Here is a 26022-nt window from a genome sequence, read left to right on the forward strand (position 1 = left end):
GGACAACAGGCCGGCACTGGAAAAACTGAGAAGAAGCTTAAGAATGTGAAAGAGAGCACATAAAGTCAGAGGAAATACATCTAAATCCATATTCAAAAATCAAACTCCACAGCAGAAAGGAAGAGATGCAAATAAGAACCGTGATTATTATTGTCTTTATATAGTATTTATTGGACTTCATGAAAATAAAAATTCCAGACCAAGGATTTTAAGAATCATGGTATACACAGCTTTGATTTCTGCAGGAGCAATTTGACTTTTGGCCACGTACAACGGTTTCTATAAGTGTGCATGTGCATGAGAAGGACTGTAGAGAGCATTTCTATAGCAGCAATGCATAAGAAACATCGCTATTCGTGCTCCCTTGTGTCAAAAGTAATGAAATCCAAAGCCGAACGGAAACTAAAATAAATAAGTCTCAATATAAACACGTGAAATTGCATCCTCCGATTTCTTTGCCTGAACCCGATTTCTCTCAACAACCGGGTGTCATGTGTGCATGTAAACAGACAGAGAGACAGAGAGACCTTGTCCACTGCAGCGCTCTCACCGAGGAGAGAGATGAGTGTCTCAACTGCCAAGCGACGCAAAAACTCTCCCCACTTTTCTGAGAAAGACCATGAATTTATGCGCATGTATGCACACGTGTTGATGTAAGTGTGTACGTGCTGCGTACAGTGTAGCGACCTGGCCAGGCAGGGAGGGATTATGGGGGATGAGTTTTCTCAGAACCCTGACCCCATTCGACCCTGTTCTGCCCAAAAACTCTTGAGAGAGAGACTGCAGACTGGCAGACAGAGTGGAAGACAAATACACAGTCAGATAGACAGCAAAGGGAGAGTGACAGGGGCAGGGAAATGGAGGCGAATGGAGATTTTTTAAAAACTGCAGTTTTTTAGTCCGACTTTGACGAACATGCAGAAAGTGAACCTTCAATAAATCTATTGTAGCTTCGGGCACCTGCCTTCAACTCAAAGACCTTTAGCTGTGTAAAGTCGTGCAGCTCCTAACACCATACAAAGCCCAGCCAGGTAATAGGGCAGGTGTCGGTTGCTGTAGGTAATACACAGACTATGGTTAAGTACCCCATTACAACCCCACTTCAAGTAATCCGAGCAATCCCTTTAAGTCGAACTTTTACCCTGCTGAAGCAGTTGAAAGGACTTAAAATATTACGTAACCTAGTTCTGGTTAATGCAGAACGGTCAGGTGCAGTAGTTAGATGGCGAGTTTGCCACTTATATCACAAGGTTCATTCAGCTGGATGGGGTAACGTCTGGTGTACTCATTGTGATTGGCGAGAACAACCTCCCCTTCTAATCCCACTAGTCCTGTTACATGATATCAGCGGGAAAGACATTCCTCTGCTGTTAAAGCCATCCCTTGTTCTCGCTCTGTTTTCTGTACATCCCCCCCCCCCCCCCGTCTTTGGACTCTTTCATTCCCCAATTTCTGTCCATCGTTTCTCTTCTTTCCCATTTCCTTGTCTTATCTCTTTCTTTCATTCCCTCTTCTAGTCTTCCACCCCACACTGCCCCCTCCATCTTGCCCTACAAACATGGCCGTATTTGGGTTTGTGAGAAGGGGTTGTAGTTTGAGATTATCACCATGGCGATCCACATCAAAACAGTCCAGTAAGCGAAGGGTGGGAGTGTGACACACTCACTTCACACAGTTCCAGTCCTGTTACTACAGTAACAGCAGGAGGAGCTGGAAGAGGAGCTTGACGTTAATATAAGGGCTGAGTCACGACTCGGTCAAAGACCACTCGAGCTAAGGACGATGACATCACTTAAACATTACGGCACATTGTGCTTTTATAAGCCTTTCTTTTCCCCACCACCAGCTTTGTCCTAAAACCGTCAGATCGTTGGCACTGCAACTTAGTTAATGGTAAAAACAAATGCAACAAAAAAGAAAATAGCACATTACACGAGCAAAACCCACTAAACTGATACAAGAGGTGAACTGGTGTTGTCTGCATAATACAGTTATGGATTTGCACTCTTACAATTTCGTGTTAATGTTCACCTGATGTTTTATTAATTCTAACTTCAATGGAATATGTTTAAGCACATTATTCCACTACTAAATTAGAAATAGCACATTATTCCATTACAAATTGAATGTTCAGTTCATAAACAAATAAATACAGCCTTGCTCAGATCAAAACGATCAACAGATGGATATTCCTGTGTGACTAATGTCAGTGAGTCAGTACACTTACCTCATGGCGCCTCTCTATTCAGTAACTTCTAACAGTCTGAGCAAGGTTTCTCTGATGAATCTGTTCTTGTTTACGTTAATAAACCTTGTTGGAATTGTAGTTGGTACTTTTATAACATGGTTATTACAATTTACAAAAATCTTGAAAAGGAGACCAAACTGCATTTGGGTAGAGAAAAAGAAGAACAAATATTACAAAGAAATTGTATCGGAGTGTCTCTGACTAACACAAAGAATGTGCGAAGAATTGACAGAATATTAAATTCCAGCAGGGGTTTCCTTTCAAAACATCCGTCGTGGCACATTTTATTATGTTTGGCAATGAACAAATATCTTTAGAAATTTCTTTGGTTTGGATTATTGAAATGTTTTCCCTTATTTATGTTGCTAAGAAGATTGTGCAACTGAAAAAGAAATTTAAGGAATTCCTGAGAGACTCAAAGTGCATTTCAGGAAAAAGAAAGAAAAGATTTTAAACTTAATTTAAAAATTTCCCTCTACATAAAAGACATTTGTTTCCACAGTTCTCATACCCCAACCACTATAATATCTGTGACCCTTCCTCTCATTTTACTCATATCCCATTCAAAAGAAGTCAACGCAGTGGACACAGCATTCACTGCGCACATCTGGTTTCCCCCTGAATTCACAGCACTTGGCAATGACGTAGAACCAAAGATGGAGGAGCTGAGGGTGCTGGGCCATCTTTTACTGCTGAAATCCCAGTTTCTCCCAGTGAGAGACAGGATCTGCGGTGGTGATGATGCAGAGCCAAGATGGCGGAACAGAGGGGACGGGGCCCACATCTGTTTCTGCTCAGCGAGCAGCTCAGTTCTGAGGAAAAGGGCCTGTCGAGCTGGCTTTACTGGGGAATGGACACTCTGCTCGCCAAGTCCAGCCTGCTGCCTTACTGGCACAGGGGCAATAGCCACACACACACACACACACACACACACACACACACACACACACACACACACACACACACACACACACACACACACACACACACACACACACACACACACACACACACACACACACACACACACACACACACACACACACACACACACACACACACACACACACACACACACACACACACACACTGGATGCACACACAGAGCAAGGGCATCAAGGGCAAAGCGTAGGCGGCTGTGTGTGTGTGTGTGTGTGTGGTATTCCGGGTTGGACCATACTTGGATGAGTCGGGCCAAGCAGCAACTTTGTCGGAATGTTTGCTCTTTAACTCTTTGTCTCTCCATCTTTCCACCTCTCCGTTTCCCGTGATGTAGGAATTCTGTTAAATATGTTTTTCTCAATACAAACCTTCTGTCCATCTCCCTCCTCTCTCATCTGTCCTTCAAATCCGACATTCCTCTCCTCTCTCTGTTTGCGCCCCTACCTCCTGCCAATCCTCTGGACCCTCGTTCTCTTGATTGTTTTACAGGAAGCCCAGTCACGGGGTGTTTGTGCATGTGCATGTGCGTGTCCGTGCGTTGGTGTGTGTGGTACATCTAGCTGACTCAGCCCGATCTCCAGCCCAGTAGTGAGACCCTGGCAGACCAGAACAGACAACCGATGACATGCTCCTTTGCTTCATGTGTGTGGTGGTTGTTTGAGTACTATAGTATGTGCTACATGATACTATGATACTCACAGGCTGAGCTGTCGTCCTCGCTTTCCTTTTCCTGCTTTGGCACTCGTCTTCTATGTGTTCTATGCCAGCCTTTTGTGTGCGTGCGCTGTAAGAAGCTGTTCATACAAAGACGCACATGCCTCTTCGGCATTTGTGTGTTTTGCATTTGCTCTATGAGTGTAAGTGTGAAGTTTGAAATGCATTCGAGCGTGTGAGCAATGATACTTATTTGACCAAATTCACACAAAAAAACCAACACATTTTCTCACTTACATCTGTTGGCACAGAGTCATACATAATACTTTTTGCTTTCTTTACAAATGATTCTGCTTCCACCTCAGGGCGAAGAATTTGCATGGTCATTACCCGTGATATCTTACAGATCTTGTGGTGAACAGCGGGGCTGCAAACAATAATTATTTTCATTATCAATTAATTTGTCAATCACGTTTTTGCTTGTTTTGTTAAGCCAACAGTCCAAAATCCAAAGATACTCAATTTACAATGACGGAAAAATGGAATGGAAAAGTATTAAGTACAAATAAATACAGAGAATGTTTGCTTACAATTAATTAGTTGATACAATTGACAACAAATTTGATAATTACTTCATTAAATCAACTTGTGGTCTCAGTGTCAGTGAATAGATTGAAAAGGAAACTACTTTCTATTGAAAAGAAAGTCCCTTTGACAACTGAGATAATGTTCAGTGGATTATCCAGAGGAACAAGGGCTTTTTTCGAGTCGTTGCTGCTGAATTTTGTCAAATTTAGATTTTCAATGCTGCGAGCAGGACAAAACCATTTCCAGTCACTTCTCCTGTACTGAGGTGGAGGCAGAAATCTTAGAGACAGAAATTTCAAAACATAAGCAAATAAAACTATCTGCATGGCAAGATACCACTAAAAGTAATACACTTTGTTTTGTTAGTAATTTAGGTGAATTAACCAATACATTTCTCATTTTTTATCCACCTCGATTAAACAACCTCAGTTATATTTATAGACTTTTTGTAATCTCCAAAGTCCAAACAATATTCTATATACACGACAATTTTGTCACCCCAACAATTACACTACAACATGGTTATGCTCCCAAATGTTCAGCCGTTCTTGATATGTAGAACATAGGAGCATTTTAGTGAGGCTCAAATTTTACACCATTCTCGTGGATTTTGGGAAACGCATACATTCCCACACCTGACCCAGATGTTATATCCCTCTGATCTGACACCATGCCGTGAGAGACTAACGCTAACTTTTATGGGGAGGGTAAATCTAAAGAATTGTTTGACAGATACAATGAGGGAGTAGATGAAGTTATGTCTCTCGTTACACTTTTCTGTCGTCCCCTCTGCGGACAATCCTGTGTGTGTGTGTGTGTGTGCATAAATGAGATACTTTTCAATAACTCAGACATTCATCTGACGTGTCAAAAGACATGTCATTAAAGAGGAACAGTACCACGATAAGTGTGTGTGCGAGAAAGCTGAGCTGTGGTGTCTGAATCTCAGAGCTCAAAGGTTTCCTTCATCTCAAGCAGGACTCTACAGGTATGTGACTCCCCCTCCCTCTCCCGTCTCCTCTCTCTCTCTCTCTCCCTCTCACCCACCCCCTCCCTGTGGCTGAGCCCTCACCAACAAGGCCGGTATTGTAGCGAGGGTAAAACGATAGCGCTCAGGGACGGCTTCAGCTATGTGGTTACCCAGACAACCTCTCATACCCCCTTCCCCACCTCAACCCCCCCCCCCCTTGCATACACCCATTCATTTTTTGGGTGACTTTCTGTGAGAAAAAAAAAAAAAAAGGAGAGAAAGAGAGGAACGAAAGGTGTGTTTTATCTGTTTCATCTTGAATGCAGAGGGGTCTGCGAGGATGGAAGTTGTTCTTATTCTGAAGATAAAAACTAAAGAAATGACCAGAGATTCGAGTTTGTCTCCTTGCTGGTGGTTTTGGGGTACAATTTCAAAAAACCGAAACACACATTGCAAGAGAATTTTGCTCTTTTACATTCAGAATCTGTCCGTGTCTGCTTTCCGAAAAACATTCAAAGCTACTGTGAGCCGTTGTTGCTGTTCATCGACAGTGTGTGCCAGTCTCTCTCTGAATGCTTTGTGTGTGTGTGTCCTACCTTGTGTGTGTGTCTCTGGTTCACTGTTTCGGGGACTGCTGCGGAGTCGTCTCTCTGGCTTCTTCCCTCCCGGACTGCAGAGTCCGCCCCCCGACCCCACTGACCCAAGCGATGGGGCGTGTGATTTGTTGCTGCATCACAAATAAAGTTACAACGTCATTTCATTAACCAGTAACCGTTTTTGACATTGGACTAAATTCTCAACTCTCTGATCAGAGCCAATTGCTGAATAAGTGAGTCTTCATCGAACAACAGTTCATCAATTGTCGTGTGAAAAAAGACACAGAAGCAGTATGGTCACCTGTATCCGTTGTGTGCTGGCCCCAGGCTGCCCTTGTAGAGAGTGGAGGGGGGGGAGTTAAGTCGGTTCTGTCGCTCTAGTTGCCTCTGTTCCTTTATCTTTTTGGGCTGTGGCTTACTGTACGTCTCCTCTCTGCCTATGTAGTTAGACATCCCATAAACTGGGATGATTTCTGAAAAAATGGAGATTAAAGAAGAGAATATAAATCTGTACAAAGCATATTTTTAAAATCGGATTATTAATTGCATTTTTGATTCCACATATATGCCCTGATTTTTTCGGGGCCGTAGCATGAAGTCCAGCCAGCATGTCAGTACCTGGATCGCCGTACATGGGGGGAAGGTGGTGCTGGTAGTACTGGTGGGGGGGCAGCTCCCCGGGGCTGACAGGGGGGTAGAAAGAGTGAGAGTTGGGGATGAAGTGAGGGTGAGTCAGGTAAGGGGGCAGGTGGTGTGTGGGGGAGAGGGCCGGAGAGTAGGAGGGAGGGTAGCACTCTGGAGACTGGGGTGTCACCACCACCCGGCGGACCCCCGTATTATCCTCTAGCACCTGCGTGAGACACAGACAAAGAAAAAGGGAGGTGAGTGTAAGCGGGATTAAAAAAAAATATGTTTCAATAAGTCACAGTTCACTTTTGGCTTTTTTTACCCACACGTCATACGAGATCAGTAAACTGCACTGATGTTGAGTGGAGCTCGCTCAGAGTGGTTCAGGAATCACTTTGTGTTAGATTATCAAGTTAAAATTTAGCATTTGGTACATGACATCAGCATGTCAGTCAAGAGGATAACAGATTATCAATTAGAGGGGGTAGACTCCTTCTCTAGTTTCTACATATGATTTATGCCGATTTTAGTTTTTTTTTAATGTACATTTGTACGAGTTCAACACTTTGGGAAATACGCTTTGACTCAGATGAGAAGATTGACACCATTCTGTTTATATGAAGCTACAGCCTGCAGGTATCAATCTTCTTGTCTAACTGTTGGCGAGAAAGCGAATAAGCAGATTTCCCAACTTGTCGAACTAGACCTTCAACATTCTAATATTCTTTATATCTATTTGTAAAGCTATATTAAAGATTCCTAAGGCCCTAAAGCACCTGCTCTTACAAAATGATGCTGTCAATCACTTGTGTAAGAGCAGCTGCTCTGTCTGTCGAATGGTATCTAATAAAAGTAATGAATCGCATAACTTAGTTAACAAGTGAGCGATTGTGCTGAAAGGATGCTTTGGCCCTTTAAGTGGTAAAACAAGTGCCGCAATGTTGTGATCAGATGGTCTGCAGATTTTAATGACAACACGTTTCAAAGACCTAACTCAAATTAACATAGATCCCATACATGTATTCACTTTCCCATTCATGGACTGGGACACACACACACACACACACACACACACACACACACACATTCCTACTATTCAGAAACTTTCATAGGCCTGCATTCCAAGCAGTGAGCAAACACGCACTCGCTGCAGAGAGGGGAAGTCATCCGCTGGTCCCTAACAACAACAACAACAAATACCAAATTACACTACCCCAAAAAAAAAAACCACACACACACTAAGAGGCAACAGACTCAGTGCCAGAATACAACAAGAGAGAATATTAAAGGGGGTCAGGAGGGGAGGAAGAGGGTTACAGAACTAATCCGAGTGAGAAAAACTAAGAGAGGGGGAGAAATGGAGGAGGAGGAGGAGAAGAAGGAAGAAAAGGAGGCCCCCATCCCCTCCTCTGGTGCAGAGGAGAAAAACAGGAAAGTGTTTACAGGAAAAACAAGGGCAAAGTCCCTGCATTAGTACATGTGGATCCGACCTATAAACCTACGCAACATTTACTGGCAAGGAGACACACACTCACATATTCCAAATAATACTAACTAGGGGGGAGACAAACAAATATGGACGCACATGTGCACACACATCACAATGCATCCATTAGCACAAATCACTAAGGACACACACACACACGCACACACATGCAAAATCCATCTGACAATGCACGACTTCCCGCCACGCAGTGCTCTTTCCCCATCCATTCCTTCGTCCACCCCTCACTCCACAAAGAAACCTACCCACCCCAGTGCCTGTCTCCCCTATCTGTCTTGTTTATGTAATAGTGACAGTGTTTCCCGCTCACACTTGGCCCAGTCCCTACTAACACACACACCCACACACATGCGAACATGGACACACGCCCACGGTGAGCCAATGACCTGACTTCCATTGGCATAGGAACACAATCCCACCACATGCAGGCCAGAGATGTATTTGTAACACTATACTTGTGAGGGCAGACTATTGATTCGTGATGATAGAATGACCTTCAACCCCTCTAAACAACTAATAAGGCAAACCCGACTTTTGCCCTATTCATAATGTCAAACTTGAATGTGAAAAGACCAGAGAAAGAATCCACACACACACACACACACACACACACACACACACACACACACACACACACACACACACACACACACACACACACACACACACACACACACACACACACACACACACACACACACACACACACACACACACACACACACACACACACACACAAAAGAGAGAGTCAGAAAGTACCCCCAGACACCCAAAATTCTGCACATTCCTGCTCAGTGCTCTAGAGGAGGCTGCCTTGGTTACTACTCTTCAACAGCCATGATGGGAGTAATGCCTGGTGCATGCTCTCTGCGTCGAAAAGCTCGAATGGCTTCCACCATATCAATGATGACCACTTCATCCACTTCTGATAGTTGTTAGTCAAAAATATAACACAACGTGAAAAAATTTGCAAAAAAAGTCTGTCCTGCTGTACTCTGTATTTGCTTCAAATGACCATTTCTATCTCCGCCAAATGATTATGTATACGGCAGTGTGCGTGCATCTGTCTGTCTGTCCACGGCTAAACTTGCATCCTGCTGGAACCATCTGACTAACATTTTTTGTGCTTATTCATAACTGTATTTTCCAGGAACTCTTGTGGTTTTAGTGATTCATAGTTTTTGAAAACATATTTTAACGGATATTACCGACTGTTTAAATACGTCATTGGCTGCTGACTTCTCACTGCTCTTAACCGGCCAGGTTAGGGGCTGCAAGTGATCAACAGCGGCTTCAGTTCGAACTCTCGTTTCTGCTGCGTGTAACAAATTTTTGTGCGCCAAATTGACAAATGTATGTATGCATGTATGTATAACTATTGTGGTTTGTATTCAGTCAATCAAACATTACAGATGGAGGTTCAGGACTGAGGAAAAACACAAACAAACACAAACTAACCTGTGAGATGTATCCTGGGGGTACGTGGATGGGGGGGATTGACCCATTTGGGGACATCATGGGAACCTCAGCAGGACCTGCAAGGGAGGAGAAGACTTATTTAACCAAGCAGTTAAAGTAAATCCTCATTTGCATTTGTCAATTGTCACTCAACAGGACACATGCAGGGACACAAACACAGCCCCACACTGAGGGGCAGGCCAGTGTAAAATGTGACACAGATGTGTCACATAGCCTTTATTCCAGTGAATAAACCTGTAATGTAAATGTAAATGTAAATGTAAGCCAGATTATTCCTCTTATTTGAGGCAAACAGATTTAAAGCTCTTGGAAAATGACGATGTCTGTGGCAACATGTATGATGGATTAGTGTACAACACATGAGGGCACATGAACGCTCTCTAAAAAAAACTCAGCTCTGAAGCAAAAGCAAGGAAATCTAATAGAATTAACAGATTGGAAATTATGTTGACTTTTCCACAATCCATCTCGCTTCCTCCTGCTCTATGAAGGAGGTCTGAGGCTGGTAAAGTCATTGGGAGCCCGTTGGGACAGCTGGAGGCAGAACTGGCCTCAGAATAAAATCACGCTGTGTGCGCGCACACACATACACACACACAAACAGAGGCCCATTAATACCATAAGTATGATACTAATAGTTTCTGTCAAATGTCAGTTGAATATTCTAAAACCTGATTTTCTTTTAAGTGTCATTTCACCAAAATGACTATAAAGAACTCACTGTGTCAGTGAGAAATTTAGGAAAAAACTGACTCTTTAACCTCTTTTTTGCTTTTCTCTCATTTTCTCTCTCCCTTTCACCCAGGCTCCTTCCAAATATGCCTTCCTTTAACACCTTGTCCCTTCTTGTGTCTCACTTATTCAGCTAGTCTTCCCTCTGTCCTTCTCTACACCTTCACTCTGCTGCTCTTACTCACTTGATCATGCTTTTCTTTCCATCTTTTCGCCTCCTTTCCCCTCTTCCTTCATCCCCATTTTTAAGGGGATTCCTCCAGCATGATCTTCCCTCTTTCCCTCCCTTCATCCATTACTCACATCCCTCCTTTCAATACACATATTACTCACTTCATCCTTTCCATCCTTTCCTACTTCACCCTCACTTATTTCATTAAGTCACTCTCTCCCCGTTTTTTTTCATCACCCTCTTTAAATCATGCCCTCTTTCGTTCCATCCCTCCATCTCTCACCCACCTACCTGACCTCTCACCAGCCAAACAAACGGTAAACACACACACACAACCTGAGCAAAGTCTGCAGTGTGGACTGGTTTGCGTGTGTGTGTAGTGAGTAGGTCACAGGTATGAAGAGACAGACCTCTTTCAGTCCCATCTGCTCCCCTACCATGGAGACTATGAAAGTCCTCATTGAGTAGAAGGTCATAGCATGGGGAGAACACACACACACAAACACGGAGCCCCTCTAAACCGCTTTCCATCACTGCTCACACACCGTCCCAAATACACACTCTCGGTGAGTCTCAGTCGCCCTCTCTCAGACACACACACACTCTTGACAAACAGACGTGTGTTTGGACAGTCTCTGCTGCCTCTATGCTCTTCACTCAGCAAACAGCAGCATTCCACTTCCACACACACACACACACACACACACACACACACACACACACACACACACACACACACACACACACACACACACACACACACACACACACACACACACACACACACACACACACACACACACACACACACACACACACACACACACACACACACACACACACACACACACACAGCCCCCAGGACTGGACCCAACAGGCCCAACTACCCTCCCCAACCCCTCCCCAATATACAAGACACTCTTTGTCCTGCTACCCTTCACACACACACACACACACTGCTGCAAGTCATATAGTATTGGACTGTTTGCCATTTAGAAAAGCTCAGGATAATCAAGCAGATGAACGTGTGCACTCAAGTGGTTGTTATTGTGCCCGTGTGTGTGCACGTGCACATGAAAGTGAATGTGGTCCGTGATCCACACTGTGGTAACGTCACTCTCTGGTCTAGGCTCCAGCCTTGCCCTTTAAGCACCACAAACAGAGTCACGACTTCCTCTGCCTAATCCTGCTGGAACGCCAGACAACACAGCTAACAAACTCCACTCCCCCTCTCATCTTCCATCTGTCGCTTCTTCCGCTTCCGACTACCGGGGAGGTCAGGTCGGGGATCAGTTATGAGGTCATATCCTGCATGCGGGATGACATCGCAGTATTAACTGAGCAACTGAAGGGCATAAGCATGTGTAATTTGGTCCCTTTGAGGGGCATCCGGCTCAATGAGGAGTCACTCATTTTCACTATACTCCCATTTAATATTGAAAACTTGGTATAGTTTCCAAAAACAAACAGTGTTTCTCATAATTACTGTTAGGACCACGTATCCCATGAACACACAGACTGGATGTCACCCGGAGCTCATCCACTCTCACACACTGCCTGCACTCCTCAGCGACGAGTGAGCATATTTGTTTAAAGCCGCTGTCTAAAGCAACCAAGAAGACCACAGGAATGATGACGAATTACTGCAACAAAGAGAGACAAAACAACAACAACAACATTGACACACCGGGGGAAGAGCGGAGAGAGGAATATGGACAGATGTTGAATGGGAAAACACTATTGTCGTGAGGAGAGCAACAAGTTACAGAACAAATTCCAATGACGTGTGGTAAACTAGAATTACCGCCTCACGGCTGAATGCCTCCGCCAGCCAGTGAAGTTGCAGTTTACATCCATGTCGGTCAAGAACTTCATCAACTTTTCTATTTGACGTTTGGGTGAAATTGTCACACATTATGGGCATATGAATTCTTGAGTCATGGCCAAAAAAAAATAGCGTTTCTGAGGTCACAGTCACCTTTGACTGAGGCTGTCCTCGACCTAAGAAATTCTCAGTCGAACACTCATACGATTTTGTCGACTAATAGATGAGTTGTTTTAATCAACAGATCCTAAAAACTGACTTTCTCAACTAAGATTCACACTTTAAATCTTGTGTTTAGCAGAGATGTGTTCATAAGTTTCTTGGAAATAAGTAATTTAGCATTAAAATAGTATAAAAAAAATTACTAAATCGACGAAAGAAATCTTTGTAGACTAAGACCAAAACAAACGATTAGACGACTAATCGATTAAGAAGGGCGGCCCTTCCTTTGACCACCAAAATCGAATCAGCTCAACTTGGGTGCACGTGGATGTTTGTGCCAAATGTGAAGAATTCTTTCTCGGTATTCCTGAGATTTCGCGTTCACCAGATTGGGATGTACATAAGTACGGACAACCCGAAAACAGCTGGCACCGACGTCGAGGCATAAAAGTCTCAGCTCACAAAGTTTGTCGCCAAAGATTTACATAAGAAATATACACACACGTCCATGGTAAACATCCTGTGTTATACCTTACCACACACACACACGCACACACACACACACATTCATCTATCAATCAACGGTGTACACACCGAGTGTGAATGCTGACGACCGGCTGCCAGTATGAATTTGCGATCTTTCCATCAAACTGAAGCAGCAATGAGCTTACAACGAAGTGAAACACTTTCTCTCTTTCCCTTCATTTCAGCGCTGCACATGTGGCCGCCACATTGGAAGGAAACGTAGACCCTCCTGGGAAGGCATGTGTGTGTGGTGTTGGTATCAGACCAAAGGAGCCCGTTTGTGAGCTGACCTACATACAAAACAACTGGACTAAAAAAGCGCAGACGAAAAACAAAAACATGGGGTCACTAAATAGACGGACTCAGAAAACCTATCTTTTGAGCACAAAACACACACAAGCAGAGAGAGAGACACACACACAAAATCTTTGTATACCCTATCAGCGCCCCATGGAGGCAGCTGTCCAATCTAGATGGGTATTTGTATTCCTGTGTGTGTGTGCGTGTGCGTCTGGGTCAGTTGTGACGTGGCGTTGCCTGGAAGTTATGTAAGCATCAGCAGTGTAATGTTATCTGTCCTCGGAGCTCCAAGAGCGAGACACTCCCACGACAGCTTCCTCTACTGCCTGGCCAATACACACACATACACACACACACACACACACAATGTGTGAACACGGCCTATTGACATATTTGAGATTTTAAAATGATATAAATCCCCTTCGGTATTTTTAGCCAACTGATACAGCTCTTAGAAGCTCTTGGAGAGATATATGGAGCATGATGGGAAGTGTAGTGAAAGATAATGAGTGGAAGGGGGAGAAAGAGAGACAGAAAGGTGAAAGAGTGAACTTGCTGTTGCAGGAAACGTGGGAGACAACTTTAAAATAGCACAGTGTACTGTATATACACATCCCGGATTGGTGCTACATACAGTCACACACACACCACACACCACACACACACGAGAGCCCGTTTGGTCCATCTCCGGTGAGTCACGTCCGGCGGACATCTTTGCCGGGGGCATGCGGGGCTCAGTGATGGAGGAGGAAGTCGGGACTTCCTGCTCTGCCCCGCCCTCAGTAGCGACACACAAACACAGCTGATGTGCTGCACGTAACTAACATCTATGCACATGTGCACAAAGAAACACACACCAACACTTCTGATCCTGACTGTGTTGTTCTGTGCGACAGACGGTTATTTGAGAGGGCCGCTGATTTGCTGTGGAATGTAAATCATAAGTTGGAAAGTTGCTACATTTGAAACCTGGGTCTTACTGTATGTACATAATATGTGTGTGTGTGTGCGTGTGTGTGCAAACACATTCCTCAGGATGAGTGAGCGCCTCAACTTATGGCCTCCAAGCTCAAAGTTACAGAACAGTGTCATAAGAGAACAAGTAAGCAGTCTGAGTTTTGCCAGCTGATGAAGCTATCAATGCCGTGACGACTTCATTATCATCCGACATCAGCTTATTAAAAGCTACGAGTCTTGTTAAACCAGGCCCGTATTTTACTAGCCCACTGGCTCGGCCTCATATTTTAGATCAAGCACTATGTAAAAAGCATTAAGCTTTTTGCAACAACAGTGGAGAAAACTTTCCACCCCTAATTGTGCAAAACCCGCCTTCCAAGCCAAATGCTGCATGGGGTCTGATGGCAGAGCGGTTTGCTGCCAAACAGATCTGCCAGACTTGTGCATGAATGTCTTCGGTTCCATCTCTGCTCGTTTGCCATTGCTGTTTTCACGTATTTTATGCGCCATCAATCACTTCAAAACTACAGGTGACGTTTTCATGTTGGGCACATCATTTTGGGATAAACACTTCATAAATCAAAATAGGTTTTCAAGTATTTGAAGTACTTGTGTAGAGTTTATATTCCAAGTCACAACTGTCTCCTCTAATATGAAGCTGCCAGTCTCTCCAGGTCTGCGCCAGTTATTTATTACTTTTAGGTTCTTTATGTAACCTATACCCTAATCCAGGTTTGTCCCAATTAGCTCGGTTATTGTTTGGTTTTAGTTTTTTGTTATTTTGCAAGGAGGAACAGGCCAGGACAGCAGCAGCCCTTTCAGTGTTGAACACTCAATAGCCCCAGAGTATTGGAAAACATGTGTTATTATAAATCTAACACTCTTCCTCTTTCTTTTGGGATTCTTTGAGAATGATTTAATTCCAAATGGAGAGTTTCCCCCATATTCAATACACCCATTTTATGGGAAAAAAACGTAGTAATACAAACAACAAAAGGGTTGTACAAGTATTGAAGAATTCTTCAACCAAGATCCTAAGTGACCGATTATGTTCGAAAGAGGTTTTTCTTTTGGATCTTTGTTTCGTAATTTTTCTTCCTATAAATGACCACGGTCCTTACGTTTTTTTTATTTCAAACGATTACATTTAAATTTCGAAGAATATGGTGTTGATCTTCATCTTATCCTGTCTTGATTGCTTTGTAAACGGTCCTTAACAAGCCTAGATCTGTTTAGTGTTCAGCTTGTAGCCCGGGTGCCAGCTCATACCTCCACCCAGCCCAGATCTCTCTCCGGTTCTCCCACACCCGAAGGAGGGGTGCTGTCGGCCGACCTACTTCTGCTGCTGGGTCTGCTCCAGAGGAGAGCAACGTAACGTCTGGAGAGACACTGAGCCCAGCCATGCTTTGCCCTCAAGATCTCCACACACACACACACACACACACACACACACACACACACACACACACACACACACACACACACACACACACATTGACACAGATGTACCTGGCCCAAATACAGACAAACATGACATGCCAGATTAACACCTGGGCATTTGTGCTTAAACGTTCAAAATGTCATGCTGACTTGGACACACACACACACACACACACACACACACACAGTTGTTCATACACACTGGACTTTGAAACGCACTGACATTTAAATAGTGTACACAGACAGGAATCCCGGTCACAGTGGCACAAACAACATACAACCAAATGAGACACACACGGGCTAGAATACATTTGCAAATCCAGACACAATAACTGAACACACACACCCGAGCTAGATCTTATCCAGCATTATCACATAAGGCTATTCTTGGGCTTGCAGATATAATTGTTTTGGGATTGGTAACCACGCAACACACACACACACACACACCGCGTGGAGCGACATACTCCACGTGTCACTCTTGCCGTTTATGCACTCATGCATGTGGACACGAGCAGATTCCTGTCATACATGTGCAAGCATGCACGTGCACACACACGTATACAAAATCCAGACACGGATGACTCATTGTATCCATTCCCTAATCAGCCCTACATGTCTAGAAGGAGAGAGGGAGAGGGAGAGGGAGAGAGAGCGAGAGAGAGAGAGAGAGAGAGAGAGAGAGAAAAGAAGTGCAACAGCTGTTGGTGTGTAAACAGACCTAGAGTCTCACAGTAATTTCCTTCTTTCCCTCCCTTCTCTCACTCCATTGATTCTTCAACATGCAATAATTTTTTTAATGACCCACTAAAGGAACAGAAATGCTGTCAGTCCTTTTTTACTAATTCTTTCCCCTCTGTGCGCAACCTGCTAGGTCTGTAGCCAGCTGTATTCCTCTCCCTCTCTTCTGCCCCCCCCCCACCCCCACCCGCCATCCCCTCACTCTCCTACTTCTATCTCTCCACATGTTAATGTGGGGCATTTCTGGTGGATGAGTCACAACCCCAACAGCACTGAGTTTGTGTCCACCGCAAAGAGCAGAGAAAGTGTGCAGGGAGAACGAGAGGAGAGGAGAAGTCGTGTGAATGTCAGTGGAAAGAAAGAAGGCAAGAATGGAAGTCCTAGATTAGCAGGGACTTTCCGCCCATTCCCCATATCTGAATTCCACTGTTTTGTGTGTTTGTGTTGAAGTGCGCGTCCCACGGCTGCTGAACGGATCAGAAAAGCAAGGGAAGTGTGTCTATGCCAGAGGGGGCAAAACACGGATAAGTATTCAAGTCAAACCAAGTTCTCTTTACATCAAACGTGTTCTCTAACAATCCCTCAGACTATTCCTCGACCTCCGTGTTTGGGCCCTCCCATTGACTGACACATGCTTCCCCTCCCCAAAACATACAGGTCAGAGCAAAAAAAAAAAAAAAAAGAGAGAGGGGCTTCCCTGTGAAATCTAAACACACATGATGTAAACAATCACATGTGTATGCTATGCAGCTGTGCAGGAGGCCTTAGGAAGGCACATTTTTTCCCATTACCACTTGCAGCCACAACAGTCCCATGTGATCAAAAAAGATTCAACTAATATAATTGAATCTAATCCGAAAAGCGGCATGATCAACATGTGGAGAGGACTCAACGTTTCTAAAGGGCCCTCGAGTGTTGTAATGAATTTTATTCATCTTAAAAAAAAAAGAGCAGCATGCGAATCACTAAAAAGTTGGAGTTATGAAGGCAAGACTGAAAAAATAAAATAAATACTACAATACAGAAAGACAGAGCGAAGGAGAGATAGGGAAACAAGGGAGGAAGTGAAGGAGGTCGGAAAGAGGGAGAAAGAAGGAGGGAATGAGGGCGGAGGGAGGGAGAAGTGCTCCAGCTGTACCCTGAGCTTCAAGGGAGCCAAGAATTTCATCCCCTGGAAAAGCTCTCTTTCTTTCTATGGAAAATTCTGCAAGCTCCCTACTCTGCACAGCTGCTGTTCTCACACACACACACACACACACACACATCCACTTTCACACAGTCTTAACATATGAAGACAGACACGGTTTTTATCTGTGTTTTCTCCTACTCTTCTCTACCACCCTCCAAACCCTGCATCGCCCTAAGTGGGCCGGTCCCAACAGCAAATAAAGCCGTCTCAGGAGCTGGCAGACCCGACCAAGTCAGCAGCGCAGGGGTGGCTGAGGTCATCGCATAGAGGAAGTGGCCTCACCCGGAATGCATGGCAGCAGACACGACCAGACACGCAGCATCTGATCTCACTCTCCTCTGTTTTCTGTCTCTCTCCCTTTATTTACCTTTCCTTCATTCTATCTTTTCATTTCCACTCCATTTCTTCCTCCCTCCGCGTGCCCTACTGTGTGAGGGCATTGAGTTTATAAGTGAGTGCTGGGCAGGGCATACAACAACAATCAACTCTCTCTCTTCCTCTCTCTCTCTCTCTCACAAAACACACACACACTAAAGTCAAGCTCTTAAGTACCCTGTGCCAAATGAACCAATACAATCCTCTCTGTCCTTTTGTTTCTTTCAAAGTACATCTGAGTGGAAAATACTGGAAAAAGAAAGACACAGGTATGCCACACGCACACACAAACTGTGCCCCGAGGGACCGCATTCCACTACATGCCACCTGGAGTGAGAGTCTGTTCCCATGGTGACCACTTTCCCAAATCCAACGGGACGTAACGTAAAATTAAAACACACACACACACTCCCACTAAACACACCTCCAGGTTTGGTTTTACAGTTGGCCACGAGGGCATAAAAACCTGAAGCAAAAACTAAATGCAGATAGATGCATGCACCCAAATTTCTCCATTATTATCCCTCCACACCATGTGTGTCTCTCCACCCATCCCACTACCCTTTTTTCCAGCAAAGCATATTCCATAAATACAGACTCAGCAGTTGCCAACTTGAACCAATTCTAAAACAGAGGGGTGAGAAATGATGCTCTCATTAAGCTCACGAAAAGTTGTGATTTTGGACACGCGTTGTTTTCATAAGACGGCGTTGAGATAAACCAGTCAGAACATGACATGAGCAAAGTAAACGGGAACTTTAACATATCTGGAAATGCCACATGGACATAAAGCACTGCTTGAATATGCAACGCGCCTTTAATCGGTTGTGGGATTCATTATGCCTGGGGCCAAAGGCCAGTGGCATAACAATAACAACAACATGCTCATTCATTTGTCTAGTCACACAAAGAGAAAGACACACATCCACACGCAAGTAAACAGTATGTTCATTTCAATACACATCAATCCTTTTTAGCTGACGGGAATACAGACGTCAGTCAGCTGTCTTCCACCTGCACATTCATTCTCAATCTGTCCCATACGGGTGGATTTCACAGCGGGTTCGAAAAGTTCCCAAAACAACCACCTCTGGTTCCAAGCAGCAACGGGACCAGCCGAGACAGAACTCTAAATGAAGCCCTTCTGAGAAAAGTGTATTTGTGTCCTCTCCCACAGCTTGTTTAGAGCCATCTGGGCTCGGTGTAAACACAAGCTGCGAGACTTTCTTTCAACCAGCCCTTTTCTATTTACATCAAAGGGCTCGAGAGTGTAGAAGTGCACACTTCGGGAGGAGACTGGCGAAAGAGAGGCTCAGCGTGCTTGCGTAGTGATGCTGTGAAACCAGCAAGAGGAATGTCAGCATCAGCACCAAAGTAGACAGGAACTGAAGACAAACGAAGTGAGACAAAAATGGGGGAAAGGGACAGAGAGGTTGAATGATGAAAGGGAAGGAAAAACACAGGGTACATCCCGATTCCCTTCATCATCTCCTCATTGCCCTTACTCGCATAGTTCCTCCCACTTACAATTAAGAGATGCATGGAGGAATCACAAATCACGAATTGACGTCAGTGGCTGATCACTCACTAAATGTGCATGACTTGCATCTGTATTTATCAATTTGTTTTCACTTATAAATGCATTAGTTAATAATCCCAGATTGTGATGAAGCCTCATAATGTGTAATAACAATTTAGTGCCCAAGCCGTTTTGTACAAAGGAAATAAAAGCTGACAACGTTAGTCACGTCTGGCTGACACACAGGGGTCGATCGCTGCACTATCACAGTATGGAAATGATATATCTGCATTTGTGTCCATCCACATCAGTAATTTGATAAAACTGCAGAGTTGTGGTGATGGGATTTCAATGCAGCATCCAATTACTCAGACATTTTTCTATGGGGAGTATTTGTCTGACAAAAGACTTGTGAATCCTCCAACTAAGCAGCTCTGAGCAGAATTAAGGTGAAGGAAACGTCTTTAATGACTGACCGACTCCAGCGGTGCGGAGGTTTGAAATAACAGAATTAGGATACACCCACAGAGGGAGAGAGAGTAACAAGGAGAGGGAGCGCAAACAAAACAACACACATCTGCTGGTAAAACACAAAACAGAACTTGAGTGTGTTGCTTCATGCTCTGTCTAGATGACACACATGCAAAGAAACATGTGCTGGTGCAGAGACCACATCACTGAGGTCCCACTGGCGATGTCTACCATAACCACCGTTTGTGGGGAAAAAAACGGCCTGGGCCAACCGGACTGCAGCAGAGCATGGGACTACATTTCCCATAATGCCACTGCAGCAATGCAGCAGTGGGCATGGACTTTATCATGCATGCATTCTGCAAGTATTATTATCCATAAGAATAAAGCCTGTAGGAACTATTTTATTTGTTTTACTTTTCTAGAACACATTGTTCTACATTGTTCTGCTATTTAGTATGTGAGGTTTTTTTAGTAAATCCCAAACCTTAAAAAACCGATTGTACACAAACTGCAGACTATTTCCGGTGAAATATTACAGTATCCAAACACTGGACGCTATGACGACAACGATCAAGCAGTTGATTTGAAGCAAATCAACTGCTGACCGTAGTCTCAACCAAGCCCACAAAGTACAAGTACTCCGCTGCCACCCATGCCTCATGATGTCACATCCTCCCTGGCAGGGCACGGCTTCCTGCTCTTCACCCCCTGGCCTCATCATCCCTCATAAAAGTCCAACAAAGACCAAACAACACAGTAAACCAACACAGCCTTGTAAAACACACATAGACACACACACACACACATATTAACACACTCACATTCCATAGCAGGGTGCTCTAACAGACCCTCTAGAGTCTTGTCCTTTGATGTGAGTGTGGGAAAGCTCAGGGGAATGGTCTTAGTGGGGGAGGAAGAGAGAATGGGAGAGGTGGGGGTTGAGAGGGGGAGGGGAGAGGAGGGAGAAGAGTGTATACATGAGCGCAACCTGATGAGACGGTGAGAGATAGGAGGGGGCAGTTGAAGCTGACCCCCGGAGCACCGAGAGATCAGTCTGACAGGGGACGGAGACACACAGACTCTCTCACACACACACACACACACACACACACACACACACACACACACACACACACACACACACACACACACACACACACACACACACACACACACACACACACACACACACACACACACACACACACACACACACACACACACACACACACACACACACACACACACACACACACACACACAGTGCCCGCTAATTAACAGACTGATACAGAGAATGATTCCAGATGCGGATACACAAAAGTGGCACAAAGAAACACCCATTAAGACGTGGAGGCAAAATAACACAGCGACAGACTCTTGAAGGCATCAGCGAATAAGGGAGAGCAGAGAACCAGCAACACAACTGACAGAATTACTGAAAAGGGCCTGAAAGCTGTTCTACATTTCAGAGCAAATGTGAATTTTTTGACTGTGCACGGTGCAGTTTTGAATAGATTTTAAACGTTTTTTAACTTTCAGTCCAAATAAAAGTGCATATTTCAGCCAGTAGCATTTAGTGGTGGTGTGGCTAATGAGCAGTACTTAACATCAATCCAACAAATACAATAATCTCTTAGCTGCTCCAGGTTTGGTTTAAGTATAGAGGCAGAAAAGAAGCAAAGAGGCGGGAGGAAAAGAAGTCGAGAGGAGTAAAAGAGGGGGAGAGAGAGAAGTGAGCCGAGGAGAAGGAAGGCTGAGCGCTCATATGAAAGAATCTCTTTCGGCTGCCGGTTCTGCCTTGGCAGAGCCTGTGTGTGCGTACGTGTATGCATATTTGCATGCGTGCACCACAGTGCAGCAGCTAAACAGAGGTTACTTTATATAAAAGCCGGTCCCTGGTTGTGCCCTGTGGTCTCTGTAATCTCGCTCTCTGTCTCTCACACAAGTACACAAAGCATGCGCAAACCCGGAGCTCTGAGGTCTCAGTAATCACACCAGAGTCTCTAAAGAGCGACTCGGTTAGCCTTCAAAACACACCGCCACACTCCAGCTCTTATTAAACCCAGTGACCTCCTCCAGATGGACACAGAGAGAACGTGAGAGCAAGAGTTTGTGTGTGTGTGTGTGGCCCTCCACATTAATAATATGTGCATTCAAACATGACCCCGAGCCACCCGCCCAATTAACCGTCGTTGACTGCAGTAAAAGGCACCGGAAAAAGCTCACACGGCCTGCGATGCTAAATTTTGCAAGTGCACACATGCAGCCCCACAAATAAACAGGCAACCGCCATGACCCCGGATACGTCAGTGCTGTGTGTTTTGTTTGCAAATCAGTCTGGTATCCCATTAATCTATTCACCGTAAACCCTTCTTTCATCTCTCTTTTCTTTCCATCTTTCTGCAACTCATTGATCCAAATCTATGAATTTCTATGTCAGTTGTATCAGCACATCTTTGCATCCGCCCATCCCATCATGTACTGTTTCTATCTGGCATTATCTGAGCCTCTAAGGTCTGCCTAGAGCGATTCCTCTGATTTCAGGGAAAAATTGAATTACACGGCGGGCGGAGAAAAGAAGGCGGGCTGTAATTAGTTGCAACATAGAGTATGGGGTGGTGGTGGTGGTGGTGGAGGGCAGGAGTTTTTTGCAGGAGGGAGTCAGGGTCTGAGCCAAAAGTGCTCTCACTCAAAGAAAACCTTCACAGAGGGCAAAGAAAGAGAGAGAAGAAGCGAGAGACAGACAGAAGGAGGGAGATTCAGAAGAAAACAAAGGCGCCCTTTCAAGGTTTCTGAGTAACAGCTTACTCTGCTGACATCATCAAAGTGAGACGCTTTTCCACAAGAGTTGGGGGAATTCCCGTGTTACTGCCACCTCTTTCCGCCTAAGAGAGCCTCTGAGTGGCTTGCATGTCCACTCTTTTCATGTACGGACAATGGCGGTCCACTCTGTCCCAATCGGTCATTGACTCTGCTTTCAACTACTGTAGTCTTATTCAATTTGAAGATAACACGCGCAGGAGCAAACTTTTCCTCGCCCCCTAGTGCGGCATTATTGACTAAAAGACTACAATTAAGGACCATTGTGTACACCTATGTGCAAAAAAATATATTAAAAAAAGTATATTATATATATATATATATATATATATATATATATATGGTGAATAACTTTACAATTTGTCACAATACTGTTATAAAGCAGTTGAAAGAATGGCGCAATATGATGCGTTCATGTGCTTGTGGGAAGTTACACCATCCTAGGTTTGGGATTCATCTCCTAAACTTCCAAGAATCCTTGCTTTCACCTGTATCAGCACATAATAAAGGAATTACTAGCGTGTTATTCCCTGTGTGGGTTCCCTATCTCAAGCTAGTTTCAAGTCTCCATAATTAGATTTACATGATAAACTGTGATAAACACCCAATGGCTAGCTAGGAGGTAACAGGAAATCTTTAAAAAATACATGAATACATCATTTGGAAATACATTTCCCCTATGGTCAAGTTGTTTTGCTGTCCAAATAAATAGTGAGTGAAGTTTCAACCCACAAACATCATGTAAGCATGTGCAGCCAGCATATGATTAAAGTGATGGGAAATACTCAAAGTGACACACATCAGAGCAGCCACCAGGCCACATGTTAATACGATAATATAATAATAGAGTATATCAAGGGACTGACCCTGGATGCATTGCAGTGAGCCGTCCTCTGCCCGGATGGTGAACGTCTCCCCCGGGTTCACCTGCACCAGGATCACCTGCACCAACAACACGTACACAAAAACCCCACAGTTACATTCACTTCCTATGTATCCGATCTGTGCTTTCTGTCGTGCATATTGGGTATAATACATGCATGCATACATCTTCAACAATCACAAGAAAACGACAGACTCTCTGCTGGGCAGCCAATAGGCTTGCAGAAGTGACATAACACACAATAGGCATTGGATCCCTGAGTAGGGCGGACACAGAGTTCACGCACACATATGAATGAGGTGTTAGGTAAGCTAATGGTGAGACAATGCTGCCGTCTCACACACCCAGATTTGAGAAAAACCTTTCTCCTTTAACCACGCTCACTGGCAGGAAACCACTGAAACCAGTACAAACACAGAGTGATGTGTACATCCCAGTTAAACATGCAGACAGGTGGCACACACACACTGAATGCAATGAATGCCGAAATATGTGACAGTGTTTTGATTTCCCAGTGTTTCTGCTGAATATGCAGGAAGGGAGTGCGTGTGCATGCACCTTACCGTCATATTCTCCGCATACAGATTGTTGAGAGTGCACACATGGCTGTAGACATGAAACAGGTGACCCTCCATTACACACGCGTGCACATGTATTCACGCACACATGCATCTACAGCCCCGTCTATGCTCTACAGGTGTGCCGTCGTAAAATCCTCATATCCTGCGCTCCTCCTGTAGTGTCTGCATGCTCTCCCATCTCAGCACTGACCTGCTCCTCTCCCTCAGACACACACACACACACACACACACACACTTCCTGCTCTGTCTGCTGCAGCGGCTGTTGTTGCTATGGGAACCCCAGCATCGTACAGGGCGACCCATGTTTCCCAAAGACTGAGAAAACCCCCGAATCAGACCATGTGGGTGGTTGTGTGCGGCGTGAGTGCGTATATGTGCGTTGTGTATAAACCTGCTATATACTATAGTTCATGGAGCGTATTTGTTCTGTTTTGATAGATTGATTGGTCTCCGATGCTGTAACGATCAGCTAATGGTTTAATACACTCACAGCTTTTTATATATTAAGTTGGAAACTTTTTTTTGACTTCTTCTAGATTTTAGTGTAATATGCACTTTCAGCATACTGACAAAATATGATTTCGGCTGAACCGACATTCTCCAAACAACTTCTTCGGAAGTGTACAAACATTTTTTTAAGCATCTTCTGAGAAATATTTATCCAGTTTTTTTTTTCGTACAAACGTTTTCAGGCAGCAATTGAGTTTTTGGAGTTACGATATATAAAGAGCCACACTGAAAATTAAAATTCTACTCCAGAAGAAAGAACTCGGAATTCCAAATCTAAAATCTAAAATAACGCAAATTATCATAAAAAGATTAAAAACAGGCCTGCAGTTCATTCCCTTTGTCTGCAAAGGAATCAGACACTATTAGAAAAGATTAAAGTATCATTGTATATTTTAATATTTGATTGGCCTTTAATGCAAAATATTTCCAAACGTCACCAACATGCCAGAACGAAGCCAAGTAGCGACATACGGGAGGAATGGAATGTACATTGTTGCACTTTATGTCAAACGGAAGAAACTGTTACAATTGTTTTGATAATAACAAATAACTTTTCTTTCACTTTTTTAAATCAGGAACGGTTTAAATTCTAATAGCAAGGGGTAGAGGTGAATAATAACTCATGTTAGTATACAGATAGTTAACCCGGGGAAACGTTTCACTTTTGCAGAAAGGAAAATGAAAGAAACCTTTGATGAGAAATTCCATTGAGTTACAGCTACAGAGTAGATTAGATGTTTTTGATGGTGGACCTTTGGCTCTTTTTAAGACATTTCTTTAAACATAAACAATTGTAGAATATTATACTGTTGCACCCTTACAATGTTTCTGATGTCTTAGCTTGCATGCACTGAAGGAACACACAGACGCAGATAAACACACATGCAGGTGTAGGCAGGTAGACACAGCTAGACAGACAGGAAAGCTGATTGACAAGCAAGCAGACAAACACAAACACAGAATATGTACTCAGACTCAACGCAGACACTTGTGTGCCTAGACGGATGCTAAAAGGGTCAAAGAAACACACACACAGACAGACTAAGAACAAACAAATACACACAAACACGGACACACAGATGCAGGTTCAAATCTATATAATCATCTGTCTAGAATCCTGATTCCACACTTGGAACCAAGTTTAAACTGCAGGGTGTTACAATAAAAAGAGCTCCCTAACTACTGTGTGTTGCAGCCAAAGCCCTCCCT

General features: G+C 44.1%; 1 protein-coding gene across 1 annotated transcript in view; it reads right to left on the reverse strand.

The window, feature by feature from the left end:
* The window catches only part of fndc3ba (fibronectin type III domain containing 3Ba), a 66396-nt gene that overhangs the window by 39249 nt on the left and 1125 nt on the right, over window positions 1-26022 (reverse strand). Inside the window, exons 2-6 of the mRNA XM_076108427.1 lie at window positions 23706-23791; window positions 9588-9664; window positions 6617-6848; window positions 6300-6471; window positions 5999-6129 (exon numbers count right to left, since the gene is read on the reverse strand). Of these exons, the coding sequence (XP_075964542.1) occupies window positions 5999-6129; window positions 6300-6471; window positions 6617-6848; window positions 9588-9664; window positions 23706-23791 (698 nt within the window). The remainder of the gene's footprint in view (window positions 1-5998; window positions 6130-6299; window positions 6472-6616; window positions 6849-9587; window positions 9665-23705; window positions 23792-26022) is intronic.

Source organism: Anarhichas minor, unplaced genomic scaffold (assembly GCF_050575085.1).
Source record: "Anarhichas minor isolate MPS153535 unplaced genomic scaffold, ASM5057508v1 ptg000040l, whole genome shotgun sequence".
Lineage (NCBI taxonomy): Eukaryota > Metazoa > Chordata > Actinopteri > Perciformes > Anarhichadidae > Anarhichas > Anarhichas minor.